Source organism: Eulemur rufifrons, chromosome 21 (assembly GCF_041146395.1).
Source record: "Eulemur rufifrons isolate Redbay chromosome 21, OSU_ERuf_1, whole genome shotgun sequence".
NCBI classification, from domain to species: domain Eukaryota; kingdom Metazoa; phylum Chordata; class Mammalia; order Primates; family Lemuridae; genus Eulemur; species Eulemur rufifrons.
Genome location: NC_091003.1, coordinates 6,892,501 through 6,908,957, shown reverse-complemented (window position 1 = coordinate 6,908,957; position 16,457 = coordinate 6,892,501). Strand labels below are relative to the sequence as shown.

Here is a 16,457-nt window from a genome sequence, read left to right as displayed (position 1 = left end):
CATATGGTCATGGTGCTTCTCTGCCAGCTAGAAGCACCTTGGGTAAGAACAGCAAAGGCGGCATATAAGCCAGTGATGACCCTGCTGGCATTACTATCATTATTGAATCTTAGTGACTCTTTATTTAATCTAGACCTTTGCAGCCACTCAGGACTGTTTCTCTCAAGGGCCACATTTTAATGGAATGTCACCTGGATGAACACAGCCCTCCCTTCCACAGCTGTCCCTTCCATGTACAGGCCTAGCTTCCATGACATCCTTTCCTTTGGGACACCAGGACGCTTCTCCCATAGGTATGTTAACACGGGCCCCATGACAATGAAAGGAGGTGGCCTCACACACATGCTAAGAATGTGGCTTATTTGACAAAAATGACATCTGCTAATCATAAGAGGTTGATTTCTAGTTTCAGATAAAGTAGAAGCTGTCTGTACTCCTCTCCTGGCAAACTGTGGGAGGGGTACTGATTTCTGACCCTCTCTGGGGTCCAGGCCTGGGTGTGAGTGGACCTTTGATTTTGAGTGACCAAAGTCATGGCTGAAGCATTCAGGTCTACATGGCTGCGAGAATCCCAACTTAAGAAACCAATGGGTTCACACAACTAAGAAGTCCAAGGGCTTCAGGCACAGCTGCATCCAGGAGCTCAAACACCGAGGTCAGAACCTGAGCAGGCCCCTCCACTGCCCTGCTTCCGTTCATGCTGCTCTCTCTCCGCGGTGGCAGAACAGCTACAACTGCCCCCGGCTGCCTCCTATCCCCTCGGCAGTCCCAGGGCAAAGGGGGCACCCCCTGCCCCCCAGCTCCACACAAGCATCAGAACAGCAGCCCCTGGGGTCTCTCCGGGACCTGAGCCGCCCCCGCCAATCACCGGGGACTGGGAGGTGCCGCGCTCTGCCGGGCAGGCCTGGGTCACAGGATCAGCCCCCTCCCGACCACACGCCGGCAGGTGGGAGCGGGGATCCCCCAAAGGAAAACCGAGAGGAAGCCGAAAGGGGGCGTCGGGCGCTCTGAGCTTTCAGGAGAATCCCAAGAACTCAGGACACGGCCGCAGTTAACACCTTGCTGGGAAGAAAGAGCCGGAAGTGGGGGTGGGAGTGGAGCTGGGGTCACGTGGGAGGGAGGAAGGGCGGGGGCGGAGGAGCCAGAACCCGGAGGGTCTTCACGGCTCGGGAATGACGGTGGCGCCACCCCCGGAGGCGCTCGGGGCCAGGCCACCTGTGCAACTGATGAAGTCGCCCCCTGGCTGTCGCGGACTGGGGCCCTGGGTGGGCAGGGACCCGGGGGAGTCAGCGCCCCCACCCCCACGACCCAGGGTGACCCCCACCCCTCAGTGACCCGCGGCCCCGCAGCCTCCGTTAGCTCCGGGGACGGCCGGGCCGCGAACCCGATCCCTGGGGCTCCTGGGGAGGCTGGGTCAGGACGCTCTCCGAGGGCCGCCTGTGGTTCAGGGGACACTTCATGACACGCTCGCCCACAGGGGACACAGAGACACACAACACCCAGACACACGCGGAGCCTGCCGCGCCCCACGTGGTCCTGGGGTCTCGGGGCCACACTGTGGCTCCCACGTGGCCCTGCACCCTGCTGGCCCCTGTTTCGCCGGGTGGCCCCCGGGGAGGGGTGGCCTGTGCCCGTCACCGCCCCAGAGGTTCTCAGGGCCCGCGTGGACCCCACGCAATTCCTGTCGCCCATGCCCGCTTTCCAGCCCGCCCCCGCCCGCCCCCGCCCGCCCCCCGCGGCCACCCCCGAGCGGCTCCCGCACCCCACGGCTCTCGGCAGCGAGCGTGGAAAGGCGCTGCGCTCGCGGAACAAAACATTTATTCTTTCCGGTTATGGTACAAACGCGGCCCCGTCACCTCACGACGTCAGCTTCTTCCTGGGCCTGGGCTCGTCCGCCTTCTCCGGCAGACTGTCCGAGTGCGCGTCCTTACTCCGAGCCTCCCTCTGGACGAAGCTGTCCAGCACGAGCTGCCGGAGGCTGCTGTGGTCCAGGGGCTGCTCCACTGCACCGAGGCAAGGTGGGCGTGAGGCGTCTGGAGCTCGACCTGGCCCCGGGGCCGCCCTCCCGGGGACTGGGCCTCCTCGTCCTGTTCGTGGCTGCCCAAGGCGAGGACGCCCGAGCCTGGTTTGATGGCCCTCTACCGCGCTCCAGAGCGCAGTGCGAACATTCTCAGGTCTCAGGGAGGGAGGATGGGCACGAGCGTCTCAGGGATGTCCAGGAAATGACTGCTTTTTTCCTCCCAGACAAGGATGTGAAGGATGTTTGGTTTAATATCAAGGACACAGGGCCACCATGTGCAGTTATTTAGGGTGTGCACTGCACAAGGACACCGACACCTAGAGGTGAACGGATGGGCTGAAATCTGGCCCCCACGTGACTGTGAAGCCACGTCTACCCAGAGGAGGCTCCTTTTCCTAATTAATCTACCCAGAAGTGGCACCTCTTCTCATTCAACCCACAGGCCACAGGGGCTGGGGGGCTAGGAGAACACAATGTTTACCAACTTTCCCTTGAACGGAAGTGAAGACATTATCCGTAAGTTCCTGATCTTGTGAGGACAGCTTTCCCAGCAGCTGTGTCCCGCCCTAGCCCCAGCCCTCCCATTTTAGGAAACTCCAAAGGGCCAAGAGAGTTGTGCTAAGGTGTGGGACATCTGACTTACCTCTCATACCCGCTAAAACAAAGGGGAGCTGTGTGCGTGTGTCTGTGTGGTGGGGGTCCGCTCCCTCCATCCGAGCACCCCTGAAATGCCACAGTGGCGTCATCACCGCTCACAGCAACCTCCAACTCCTGGGCTCAAGTGATCCTCCCGCCTCAGCCTCCCAAGTAGCTGAGACTACAGGCATGCGCCACCACGCCTGGCTAATTTTTCTATTTTTAGTAGAGACGGGGTCTCACTCTTGCTCAGGCTGGTCTCAAACTACTGAGCTCAAACGATCCGCCCTCCTCGGCCTCCCAGAGTGCCAGGATTACAGGCGTGAGCCACCACGCCCGGCCTTGATCTTTAAAAAAATACACAGGATAACTAAACTCTGGGATCTGTGGCCAGGTCACCTTTGCACCGTAGGAAGCAGAGATCCACAAGCGAAGGATGTCAAGTGGCCACAGCCAAGACGGTACCCAAGGGAAATGACAGGCCCATGAGGGCTCATCAAGACAGGGAAACTGAGGCCCAGCCCTGCGGCCCTCCAGGCACCTGGACACAGCATCCTCGGCCCTGAAGGCACAAGTGTTCGAGGAACCTCAACCCAGCGACCTGCACCGATGGGGACAGACAGAGAGAACTCACCATCATCCAACCTGTCGCTGAAGGGATCTGCCCCAAGCACCGGCGGGACAACCTTGATGGGTTCTGGGGGCTTGAGGAGGGCAGAGCCCCCCCAGAAAGGGTTGACAAAGGGCGTCAGGATATCGGTCTCGGCCCCGTCCATGTCCAGGATCCGCCTGTAGGACTCTAACACCAGCAGGTCGTTGGTCTTCTTCTCAATGATGGCTGGAAAACAAGAAGCAGGACCAGGATGGCCGCCCAGAGACTGTTCCTGGGGGTGCTGCCCCCGCTGGACAGGAAGGGAAGGACAGGAAGTACAGGGCGAAGGTCACAGTCTCCTGCAAGGACACGGGCTTTCTCCTGGCTTGTGCCAGACATTCTCATGGGGACATCCCCTTAGAGGGTGGAATGTGGTTCTTGGGAGGCAGAAATCGAGCCCTTAATGTATCCAGCACGGGTATGCATACAGGACATAAACAGACACACGGTATATCCATGGGATTAAAGTGTCATGAAAAGGGACAATCAGGAAAAGAATAGAGGCTTCCTGCAGGAGGAGGGTGATAATGAAAAGAAGCTTGAGAAACACTGGGTGACACTGAAAATTGAGAGCTGGGGACAGCCCAGCCCTACACTACTGTGCTGGCTTTTCCCTAGCGCTCTCTGTCTCAGGCCTCCAGGTCTTTGTTCATGCTGTTCCTTAGTCCTAGAACGCCCTTCCCTACATCCTTGCTGCCGTAACCCCTATTGGTATTTTAGGCCTTAAGTCAGGCCTCACGCCTGCAGGAATGTTGCCCTGATCTGCCGTCTTCGGGAGGGCTGCCCTTCGCACTGTGTTTCCATGGCCCCACGCAGTCACGAGACTTAGTCATTCATTCATTCTGCATGCACAAATGATCAGCCACGCACTGTGCTAGATACCGGGGGTGCAATGCAAGAAAAACAAAACTATAACAATAACAGCAACAAAGACGCAGTCCTGGCCCTAATGAAGCTTCAGTGTGTACGGAGGGAGAAAGACAAGTTAAACCAGTGAGCAGACAAATACAGGCATCCTTCACTACCCTGATGTTCATTTCTGAATTCTACAACTACTGGATTTGGATTTTCTAAAAAAAAAAAAAATAAATCTCATGCTGTCCAACTGTTGCCATTCTATCTAAAAATCAGAGACCACGAATATTTGCAACTGAAACTGGCTATTGGATCTCAGGAACCTCATAGATTCAGACAGTGAAAGCTGTCAGCAAAGAGACAAACAGTAGGACAGCCGTGAGAGGCAGCTTCAGCTGGGGCAGAGGAAAGAGGCCTGGTTGGAGAGAGGACGATGAAACTGAGATCTGAGAACAAGGAGGAAATGGGCATGAGACAAGTCTTCCAAGAACAGCCCGTGCAAAGGCCCTGAGGCGGGAATGAGACGCAGCAGCAGCAGGGAAGACAGACAGGACAACAGTGTGGCTAGAGGTGGTAAGCAGGGAGGGGAGAGCAGGGCGAGAGGAGATGAGAAATGTTAGCAGTGTCCAGGCGACGAAGAACCTGCCGGGCTGTGTGCAGAAAGAGTTAACACGGCGGGGCTGCGGCTCTCTCTGTCTCCTCTGAAAGGTCACTGACCAGGCTGGCCCTTGGCTGGCATCTGGGACTGGATTTCAGGAGCGTTCCCACCACCAACTGATAAGAAGTGGCTCACCATGCCGAAACCGCTTGCACAAACGATGTGTTTAATGCAAAACACCTCGTTCCCCCTTCCCTTTTCTGATGTTGCTTTCACGGTAGTGAATCCCAGCCATGGTATGGCTGTGTGCTGAGTCCTCCTAGCAAATCACTGAATGTGGTGGGAGGGCAAATCACCACCTCCAAAAGATCAAGTCCTCATGCCTGATCACAGAAAGCTCTAGAAATGGTTCCTAGGAGTCCAGCAGGCCCCAGCGTGACTCACCAAAATACTGAGGAAGGTTGAGGTCGGTGATCTTCCCCGTCTCCCCCAACTGCACCAGGATCTTGGTGGCGTCACAGTTTATCTTCTTGAACAGATTCTCCACTGAGTTCTTGAGACGCTCCAGGGTGTTGTTGGTCTCCCTGCATTTGCTCTCATACATATCTGCCTCTTCCGTGGTCTTCCTCAGTTTCTCCTGGTGGCAGAACCCAGTTCCCACCACGGGTCAGCCTCCCGGGAGGACATCGGGGGAAAGAGGCTTGGGGAACCCTCAGGGCCAGGGTCTCCAAGCCGCAGGTTTTCAAACCTCTCAGGGGCCATGAGACCAACTTCGTGAGCTTCCATCACATTTTTTAAACAATGAAATAAAATAGAACAGTGAAGAAAGGAAGAGAAATGCTAGTGTGCATTAGGGTCATAAGGATGAATACTGTTGAATGTGAGTTTTGTTTCACTTACATAGATGTATGTGTGTCTACATGTGTCCTGGGTCATAATATTTTTAAAAAGCTGTTGACTCATTTTTTAAAAGCCCACAGGAAGAGATACATTGCAACCCACTACATACAAACATATACATGTGTATGCATATTTATATCATCAAATGAAATGAAAGTTTCACAAATCAATATTCTTTATACATATGTGTGTGTGTATTTTTTTTAGAGAGAGTCTCACTCTGCTGCCCAGGCTGGCGTGCAATGGTGTTACAGCTCACTGCGGCCTTGAACTCCTGGGTTCAGGGAGCGCCTCCTGCCTCAGCCCCCCAAGTAGCTGGGACTACAGGTGCCACCACCGCACCAGCTAGTTTTTTTATTTTTTATGGAGATGGGGTGGGGCGGTATCCCGCTATCTTGCCCAGGCTGATCTTGAACACCCCGCCTCAAGCGCTCCACCTGCCTCGGCCTCCCAAAGTGCTGGGATTACGAGCACGAGCCCCTGCGCCTGCCTGTTAGCTCACTACTTTCGAATGCTGGCTGCCATCCCATTAACGGATTTCACCATTCCCAGTTTAAAACACACTGCCCTGGCCCAGCGGTCCTCAAAGTGTAGTCCCAGGACAGGCAGCACCAGCTTCACCTGGGAACTTGTTGGAAAGACATTCTTGCCCCCCCACCCCCGCCCCGGCCCGCTGAATCAAACGCTTTAACAAGCCCCGGGTGGCACCGAGGCACGGAGAAGTCGAGAACCTCCACCAGGCTGTTGGATCTCAACCTTGGCTCCACACTCGGATCACCTGGGAGCCTCAAAACTGTTTGCTGCCCACACCCCACCCGCAGGGGTTCAGACTTAGCCCGAGAGGCCGCGGGGACATCAGGGAGTGTTGAAGCCCCCCAGGCGGTTCCGACGCGCAGCCGGGGCTGGGAAGCTGTGCTGGCCTGTGCTCTTCACCCCATTCCTTCCTCCCCCCGACTTCTCAGGACCCAGCCCGGCTCCCGAGGCCAGATACGACATCCGCCATCCCAAGTAACGATCCCAAGCGGCCAGCCCTGCCCACACCCCCATCTCGCAGATGAAGAAACCCAGGCTCCGAGGCACACAGCCAGGAGACAGAAACTAGGGTTTGAACTCAGTCTCTCAGCCACACCAGGAGCCTTCCTCTGCCCCGCTGCTGGAATATTCTCTTCCCAGAGCTGCCCTCTGTAAGGTGCATCAAAAGATCACATAGGTTTTTCTTTTCAGTCACGGTATTAATTTAAAAACAAAAAAAGTCAGTGTCAACCTGATGTGGTGATACATGTCCAGCTCCCAGAATATTCCAGGCACTTTACACAAATCATCTCATCTCAGCCTCACCACTGGCCCAGTCCTCAGATGAGGAATATTGAGGCCAGAGAAGAAAAGAATTTGTGTTTAGCTTCTCTGTACTGAGCTCATCTAAGGACCTGACCTAGAGCTCAGCTCTTTACTTGAGCAATGATTTAATAACAAAATGACGGTGATTTGAGTTTTTCTGACTTACAAGATAAATGATAATTTTGTTACCATTTATTGCTCTCTGTGCTACAGCGTGCCAAGCGTGTACGTGCACGATTTTATTCAACCTTCACAGCCCTAGGAAGTAGGTACAATTATATCCCTATTTTATATGTGAGGAAACCGAGGCTCAGAGAGGCTAAGTTAGTATCTCAAAGTCACACAGCTAGGAAGTGACTTTTGTGAGAGTCATACCCAGGCTCCCAGGGCCTGGCTGCTTAACGCCTATGCAAACCCCTCCCATCATGGGAGCGGTCCCACCACTCGGCCCAGAGGGTGATGAAATGGGAGGTATAGGAGAGGCTTCCAGGATAGAACAGGTAGAAGCAATCTTTAACAGCAGGTAAGAAACATCTATGAGCCCACTGCTAGTAAGACAAATTCTCCTGCTTAGAGTATTTGCATTTGGAAAGAAGTTCCCAAAAGTCAAGCGAAGCCAAAGAAACAAAAAGTTAATGGGGGGCCTTCAGGCAGAGGTTTGGGGGATGTTTGAGGTTGCCTGGGCAGCCTCTCCCACACCCCAAGATGTAGAGAGGGCAGCACCAGTCTCAACCCCAACAAGAGTCTGGACTCTGGGCGGTCCCCTGGGACCATGTGGCACCCCAAGCATGTACCCAACTTCGGGAGGGTCTCCTTGGACCTGGCCCCTGCCTGAAAGTCTGGAAGCCCCCACACCCGATTCCTGGGAGATGTCCGAGCCGGAGCCCTCAACGGGCAGCATTGCCATGGTGCTTTGCTGCCATCCAGTGGCCAAACAGAGAATGACACAGCCATCCCTGTCTACCCAGGTGCCTGCCAAGGACAGAAATAAGCCACAAACAGGGGAAGAGAAATGACCCGGGAGCGCAGTTCCTGGGCCAGGAACTACCGGATTAGAACAGGGCTTTGCCGTCAAACCCTCTGAGTTCATATCTTTGTCAGATATTTGCCATCCATATTCCCCTTATGTCTTAATAAACCCTGATTTTATTCAGGGTGGCAATGTGACCAGCCAGGAGACAGTCCAGCTGAAAGTTACATTTCCAAACTTCTCTTGCAGCAGGGATGGCCAATAAGATATAAATACAGAAGTCATTGGCTGAAACTTCTGGGAAACACCTTTTAAGCTGGCTGACTTAGCTAGCAAGATCTTTTTTCCCTACCCCCCTTTGTTCCTGTCTGGCATGTATATATGATGTCTGGACCATCTGTGAGCCCACTGCTAGTAAGACAAATTCCCTTATGACCCAGAACTGCGCTCCTGGGTCATTTCTCTTCCCCTGTTTGTGGCTTATTTCTGTCCTTGGCATGCACCTGGTAGACAGGGCTGGCAGTGTCATTCTCTGTTTGGCCACTGGGTGGCAGCAAAGCACCATGGCAATGCTGCCCGTTGAGGGCTCCAGCTCCCAGGAATCCGGTGTGGGGACTTGCAGGGTCCAGGTCCAAGGAGACCCTGCTGAAGTTGGGCACGTGCTTGGGGTCCCACGTGGTCCCAGGGGCAGCTACAGTGCAACAATCAGGCACCCGTGGAATATAAGCCACGCACTAAGGGTGGCAAAACAGAAAAATAGACGACACCTGGGCCACTGATGACATCGTCATGAAGGCACCACACCAGCCCTGAAGTGTCTATTTTCAGGCTTATTTCTTAAATAAAATTCTGTCTTGCTCAGGCTACTGTCATTTTGGGTCCCTGTTATTAGCAGCTGAATACAATTCAAAGCTCATATAAAATCCCAGCTCCTTGATGTTGGTCCCATGACTTCACCTCTGCGAACTTAGTTTTCTCAGCTGTAAAGTGGATAGATCAATCCACCTGCCTCGCAGGGTGGTTGTGAGGATTCCACGAGATGCTGCAAGCAAAGCACTTAGCCCAGGGCCTAGTACGTAGTGATTGCTCAAGAAATGTTTGCTCCTGCCCTTACTGATTGAGAACAGGACACAGCTGGGACACAGGGGCGAGAGAAAGAGAGGCTGAGGCAGAGATCTGTCTGGAAGGAGCCTGTCGGGGATGAAATTATGGGCCCAACGGCCTGGGCTAGACTCCTTGAAATGGGGCCATGGGTCCAGGGACAAAATACTGCAGCAATACCTGTAGCAGAGGCTGCCTGTGACAAAGGGTCGGGACACGTCTGGATGTGACTCAGGCCAGACTCAAGTCATGGGGGAGACACCCTACTGCCCCCGAGAATCGGCTGACAGACAGACAGACAGACGGGCAAAGGAGGCTCCCGTGTCCCTCCCTCTGCATCCTGGTCTTACCTCCAGCTGTCTCAGGACAGAGTGGTTGTCATCATGGGACGATTTCTGCTGGGATCGCAAGTCGATGATCTCGTTCTGCCGGGGAGAGAGTCAGAACATGAGGAAAAGTGGGGGTGCCCCTTCTCTGCCATGCCTAAAAAAAGCCTGCGCCCCAAGGCGCCGAGGATTTCAATTCTCCGTGTCAAGGAGCCCCAGACCCTGGGCCCCTGTCGTGCCCGTGGAGGTTCTTTCTGGTGAGGGTGTGGCAGGGGCTGGTTTCCTTCCTGGACAACTGTCCTGAACAGTGCAGGCAATAGTTTTACTTCAGTGGTGACAATGTCCTACCTGCTAATACTGTAGTCACTAGCCACACGTGGGTATTGAACACTTGAAATTGTATTAAATTTCAATTAATTTAACTTAAATACCCACAGGTGGAGAGTGGCTACCGCACTGGCCAATGCGGCTCTAGAGAAGAGCTCTCGAACTCTAGCAGGCATCAGAATCACCTGGAAAACTGTAACAGCACGGATCGCTGGGCCCCACGCCCCGGGTTGTGATTCAGAAAGTCTGGGGTGGGGCCTGAGGACGCGAGTTTCTAACTAGTTCCCAGGTGACCCCGATTTTGCTGCTCTGGAGACTGGCTTTTGGGGTCACTGGGCTTGAACGACGTGTCCTAATATAAAAGGCACACGCCCTTTGCGCAAGTCCATCCCCAGGGATCTGTCCCATGGAAACAGGAGGACAAGTGGGGACAGATGTCTCCATGCTGCCCGTTGTGTTACGTTCATAAGGGCCCCAGTTAGGGACAATCCGAATGTCTACTGATAGATCAGTTAAACCGATGATGGTACATTCATACAACAGGGGGGAAAGATCTCAGATAAAAATGTGGCTAAAATGCAGATTCCTGGCCCATCCGCAGAGAATCTAGGCCTGCAGGTATGAGACAGGGCCCGGGGAATCTGTGTTTTTAAGAAGCATCTTGTGATTCTACTACAGGGCATCTGGGGTCCCCAGAAGCCATTAAAAGGAACATGGAAAATGCTGGGAGGTATCCATGGTAAACCAGGAAAAACAATTTACAAAACAGCATGAACTGTCTAGTACGATCCTAGGACTATGAATAAGCATCTAGGGGTGTGTGTGTGTGTGTGTGTGTGTGTGTTGTGTGTGTGTGTGCATGCATCAGTGAGCACATGTCTAAGTGCATGCTGCCTCCAACAAGCAATGTCACCAAAATGTTAATTATCTCCCAGTGGTGATGTCTTGGTGACTTTTAGTTTTTCTTTATATTTTTCTGAATTGCCTACATTTTCCCACAGGTGTGTATATGTTATCTTTCTAATTAGAATAAAATCATTTTATTTTGGAAAATCATTAAGGGAAGTGAGTCTTCCAATCTTTTGGGGGGGGGCCAGGAAGCAAGAAAGAACCCTATCAAAAAGATTAAGCAATGCTATCTCCAGGTGATGGGATTCTTCCTGATTTGAGGTTCATACTTATACTCTTTAGTATTTCCCAAATTGTGTAAATAACGGATTCAGATGGTGCTGCTTCTCTTCCCAGAACTGTCCCATGGCCCCTGTCTCTCAGGGTAACTGCCAAAAACCCCTCTGGAAATGTGCACGGCATCCCTCGCCTCTCGGACTTCATCTCCTGCCCCCTCCCACGTCTCTCTCTCCACTCCTTGACCTGCGTGCATTCTCCTGTCTCGGGACCTTTGCACATGCTGTTTCCTCTGCCTGGAACATTATTCCTCCAGAGATCCGGGCAGCTCACTCCTCCACCTGCAAGTTTGCTTAAATCGTGTCCTCAAACAGCTCCAAACCCATCATATACTGTTCTACTTCATCTTTGTATCTGCACCACTTCTCACTTTATAATCTACTTTATAATTTATGTAATTATTAGGCTTGTTGTTTACTGTTTCTCCCTGCCAGGGTATTAATAGAAACCCCACGGGGGCTGAGCTTTTTGTCATTTTGTTCACTGCACATCACCAGTGTCTAGAACAGTGCCTGGCATATATATGGTAGGTTCCCAATAAGTACTTGCTGGATGAACAAATAACCAAAAGAATGTTCTTTCAGTCAGAATGTACAACTTTATATATACTATATATGATGAGCACTATATGTTAATTTAAAAGCACAACCAAAGAAGAGGTTAGAAGGAAATATTTCAAAATGTCACCCGTGATTGTCTCTAGGCAATGGGATAAAATTCCTTCTATCCTTACATAGTTTCCAATTTTTCTATAATGAATTTCTCTTATAACTTTTTTTTTTTAATTAGATCTTCCCATTGGAAATCAGTGCTTTCCAGACTTACTCAATAGGCACTTGTGGTTCTATTTAAGACCCAAAACGGTGCAGTTCTGTAATTTGAACAGAGCTTGGAAGCTGCTGTTCTGGCCCAAACATAATTCCACAGATTGGGAAACTGAATCCCCAAAAAGGGCACGGACCTGGCCGTCCTTCATCAGACATTTGTCCTAATGAAGGGGACAGGTCGTGTAGCTGAGGGAGAGGGTCCCCTTACGGGGAATGGGAAAAATCAAGGCCGATTCTGGTTCAGGAACATTTCCTGATCAGGTCGGAGTGTTCAACTGGCGTCCTCACAGCCCTGTGCCGAGGCTCGTCCTCGTCATCCCACCGGGACTAGTAACGCGCCGCCTCCTGGAAAATGAGCATTCAGGGCTCAGCGCTTTTGCGCCAAGGCCTCCCCTGCAATGCCGCAAATGGCCATCAGAGGGCAGTGGTGGGCCGCCCAAACCCGCCGTCGCAAACCCAAGGCCCCACCCGGCTCCGCCGCCTCCGGCACATCAGCCCCCGCGGGTGGCGGTAAACGGGGGCGACGGCCTGGCCCGTTCGCAGGGACTCAGATGCCCGCGGGAATATGGGCCGGGGTTGGCGGATCTGATTTTCCAAGAGAAACCAGAAATTCACATTTTCATATAGAATTTCCTGATATTTAAATGTTGGCAACAAATAAATTAATAAATGAGGGGTGGGGACGGGGATGCAGGAGACCAAACAAAAGAAGAAAGAAGGCTGGATTCAGCTATGACCTCTGACCCCAGCCATCAGGTGGGGTGAAGTCAGATGTTAGAATCCTAATCGTTTTTAATTTAAAAAAAAAAAAAAAAAAGGCTTTTTTAGGACCTGAACGCAGTATGAGCAGAGGTTCCACAAGAGGGCAGAAAGATACGGTCCCAGGCGCCCTTCCCGTCACCCTTTCGTCCAAGGCTGCTCCATTTAATCTGCTCTATATTAGAGTTTCCTACTAACGTCGTTCAAACAAAAATGTTTTGTAGCTTTTATAGAAAAATTTGGAAGCTAATCCTCTAGGCCAAACACGTGTGTCATTCTACAGATGGGGAGACTGAGGCCCGGGGCGGACACACCGGCCCTACCGCAGGGGGACGGCTGCGAGGCTGAGGGAGGAAAGAGCACTCGCACGGTGAAGGGGAGGTCAAGGTCAGCCCTCCGGAGGAACCACTTCCGGTGCCTCCCACAGGGTGCAGGGCGCACCGTGGGCACAGGGAGCCACCGTGGGGCCTGTCCCCTGGAACATGCCCCTCCATGACGGGGACAGACAGCAGCTCTCTACCCCACCCGCTACACACCGAGTGCGGCTCCTCCCTTTGCTTCCGGGTCCACCTCCCCCCTCATCACCGCGGGACCTGCAGGGCCCCTGGAGCTCCGGTTCCGTTGGGCACAGCCAATGGGGGGGACCAGATTAAAGGGCGGACGGAGAGGGCGGCTGGGGGTCTTTGCCCTCCCCCCCACCCCCGCAGGTCCTTAGTGTAGCCGCGAACCTTCCAGAAGGGCACTGCAGCAAGGAGCCTGCAGCCTTCTCCACACACCTCTCTCCTGTTTCCAGAAACTTCTCCCACCCCCTCACCCTTTGTGGAGCCCGCTCTTGCTAGTCCTAGACGCTTCCGTCTTAATTTCCTTGGACCTTGATAAACAGTCCTTTTTTAAAAAAACTCTCCTTCATTTCCTCATTTCGACTGTGCCATCTGTTTCCTGTGACAACCCTAACTGATAGAACCAACTTAACTGCTGCCATGGTCACCTCCCACCTGGACTATGATTATCTATAAAAATCCAGGATTATTTATTACGAGTTCTCTTGAAATCAACCAGTTTTATTTTATTATGTTTATTATTCTGTGTTTACTGTTACTACTTGTTACCCTAAGTAGCACCCATCAAATCACAAGTTTGCTCTGCAAGCTGTATTTTTCGTAATACTGAGATTAGTTCATCATTAGTAAATGAAAATGCTTTCACCTATATTCTAGCTGCAATCTATTTGCACATGGCCAGCATCCCCCCCCCCATTTGGAAAACAGTGACATATTGCAAAGCAGAGCTCCCCTTGTCATATAAACAGAGGACAGGGACCTCAGAGGAAGGAATAATGAATCCCCAGAGGGGGTGACATTTGTGCTGGGTCAGGACTAATGAGCAGGATTTCATCAGGAGGGAAGGGTGGAGGAGGGAGAGGTAACAGCAGCAGGAGAGCACTGGAGGAGGGAAAGGCCTGGGACAGCTGGGACTGGCAGCTGGTGCCTTGGCCAGAGGGTGCCCAGGGGGTTATAATGGGACCTGAGCCTTCAAAGGCAGGTTGAAGCCAAATTTTGAAGGGGTTTTGAGTGTCACACTAAGAGGTTTAGACTCTTTTCTGTGCAGACAGTTCCAAAGGATGTTTGTTTATGTTCTGGGCAGTATGTAGCCCAGGGAGCCAATTAGGTTTGGGAAATTATGGGTTCAACAAAGATAAACAGGTTTCTTTACTGCAGGACTTGTCAGAGCCTTCACTGTGCTCGTCATATACATCAAGTCTCTCCAAGATGAGAATTCCCCATCTCTCCTCAATTCTAGGAAGCTATCAATTACCAGGGGGTCAAACTTTTAAGGCAAAGGGCCAGATATAAATATTTTCTGCTTTGTAGGTCTCTTGCATATTTTTCTTTTTTTTTCCTCTATCACTTTAAAAATGTAAAAATCATTCTTAATTCATGGGCTGTACAAAAACAGCCTGGGGCTGTAGTTTACTGAACCCTGGATTATAAAACATGCTATGGATTATAAATGTCACTGTTGGGGGTGGGGGAGACATGAACACATTAAATACACATATCAGTTGAAAAGGAAACATGCAAGGGGAAGGCTGGGGGAATATAGCAGTGTTTGCCAAGTGGATTTGACCTTGAGACCCTTTTTTCTGCAGAGTGTCTCATGGAGCCTTCCGAGAAGCCTGTTTTGGGGAAGGCTGCTGTGGGCACAGGGGGTCCCAGGCCTAGGGAAACAAGAGCCGCCCCCACCTGGATACTCTGGGTCTTCTTTTGCATCATCTCCATGTCATTGTTGAGCTCCGTGACGTACGTGAACCGAGCAAAGTTCTTCTCTTCCTTGGCCAGAAATTCCTCAATGAGCTGGTTCAGGTTCCCGCTGTCAATCAGCTTCATCAGCCGGAGGTGGGCCACCTCGTAGCTCTCGAAACTCTCTCCCTTGCTCTTCTTGCCATGCTTCTTTGCCTTGAAAGCTAGGGAAGGAAACACCAGCCACGCTGAATTCCAAAAGGCAGCCCCTTGGACCCATGCCAGGCAGCTAGGATGTGATCGATATTATGACTCAATTTTTCCAGGAGCTGGGCAGAAGCTTCATTCATTATTCACTTCACAAATATTGAATTAAGCATTTCTTACGTGCCAGACACTGTACTAGGCACCACTGATACAAAATCTCTGCCTCATGGAGCTTTTAGGCTGTGTTGGGGAGCACAACATTTACCCTAAGTGTGGCTGGAAATCATCACAGGATTTAGGCAAAGTAGTGACAGAGTCTGGCGGTAACAAGTTGCTGAGGGTCTTAAATGATGCTGAGAAGCTTTAATTTTATCCCAAGGACAATGGGGAATCAGACAAGAAGAAGAAAGAAAGAAAGAGATCCAAGTAAACAGAAAAAGAAATCCAGTCATTACCGTTGTGGCCCCCAGTAAGAATTTAAGGCACTGAGTCCCTAGTGTGCTCTCCTGGTGGGCAACTCTTCACAAATATTGTCACAACTAGATGCTGGAGGAATTAAGGGTGTTCTGTGTGACTCCTCTTGGAAGCTTGTGCCTAGTCTCCTCTGGACTCCGCCCCATGTCCCTTTTCCCTCTGCTGTTTTGCCTTTGTGTCCTTTCACCGTCATGCATCGTGGCCGTGAGTGTGCCTATTTGCTGAGTCCTGTGGGTCCTCCCAGTGAATCATCACACCCAGGGATGATCTCAGGAACCCCTGGCACACAAGTCTCCCCACAAACATCAGGAGAGCCCAGAGTGAGGACACATCCTGCAGGTGAGGGTTGGCCCAGTTAAACTTAAATTTTGAGCAAGCAATACAATTTTTAAAGTATGAATATGTCCCAGTTATAGATAAACAATGAATAAATTTTTTATTATAAGTAAGTCCCAAATACTGTCTGGGACATACTTATCTTAAAAATGTATTGTTTATCTAGAATTTAAATTTGGGCATCTTGTGTTTCTATTTGTTAAATTTGGCAACTCTATGACAAGGAGACGTGGGCACCTTAGAGAGAGAGAGAGAGAGAGAGAGAGAGTGCAGGAACACACGCACATGCACCAGAGCCTGTACCTTCTTCCCTTTTGGCCTGCTCCTCGAATTCAGTGCGGTCATTCAGCTTGCTGAGCAGGAAGGATTTGAGCTTCGTCTCGTGGGCGTAGAGACGCTCCAGCTCTCGGATCTCCAGGTTGTACTGCGAGATGTCCTTCTGCTGGCGGTCCTTCATGGCAGCCATTCGGGCCATGGCCTCCAGCCTGGGGGCGGGTGCAGAACCTGAGTGTTCAGAAGCTCCCCGCTCCTCCTTCCTTTTCCCTGCCAATCAAGAGAGACCTTCTGCCTGGCCAATGTCTGTCTTTTTTTTTTTTTTTTAAGAGACAGGGTCTCACTCTATCACCCAGGCTGGAGGGCAGTGGCATGATCATAGCTCACTGCAACCTCGAATGCCTTGGCCTGAGCAATCCTCCTACCTCACATC

At 51.8% G+C, this 16,457-nt stretch overlaps 1 protein-coding gene across 1 annotated transcript in view; it reads right to left on the bottom strand.

Moving 5' to 3' along the window:
* Nucleotides 1-1,806: 1,806 nt before the first annotated feature.
* The window catches only part of CCDC63 (coiled-coil domain containing 63), a 27,028-nt gene continuing 12,377 nt past the window's right edge, over nucleotides 1,807-16,457 (bottom strand). The window contains exons 6-11 of the mRNA XM_069497236.1: nucleotides 16,055-16,236; nucleotides 14,738-14,958; nucleotides 9,421-9,495; nucleotides 5,206-5,398; nucleotides 3,291-3,494; nucleotides 1,807-2,003 (exon numbers count right to left, since the gene is read on the bottom strand). Of these exons, the coding sequence (XP_069353337.1) occupies nucleotides 1,858-2,003; nucleotides 3,291-3,494; nucleotides 5,206-5,398; nucleotides 9,421-9,495; nucleotides 14,738-14,958; nucleotides 16,055-16,236 (1,021 nt within the window). The 3' untranslated portion in view covers nucleotides 1,807-1,857. The remainder of the gene's footprint in view (nucleotides 2,004-3,290; nucleotides 3,495-5,205; nucleotides 5,399-9,420; nucleotides 9,496-14,737; nucleotides 14,959-16,054; nucleotides 16,237-16,457) is intronic.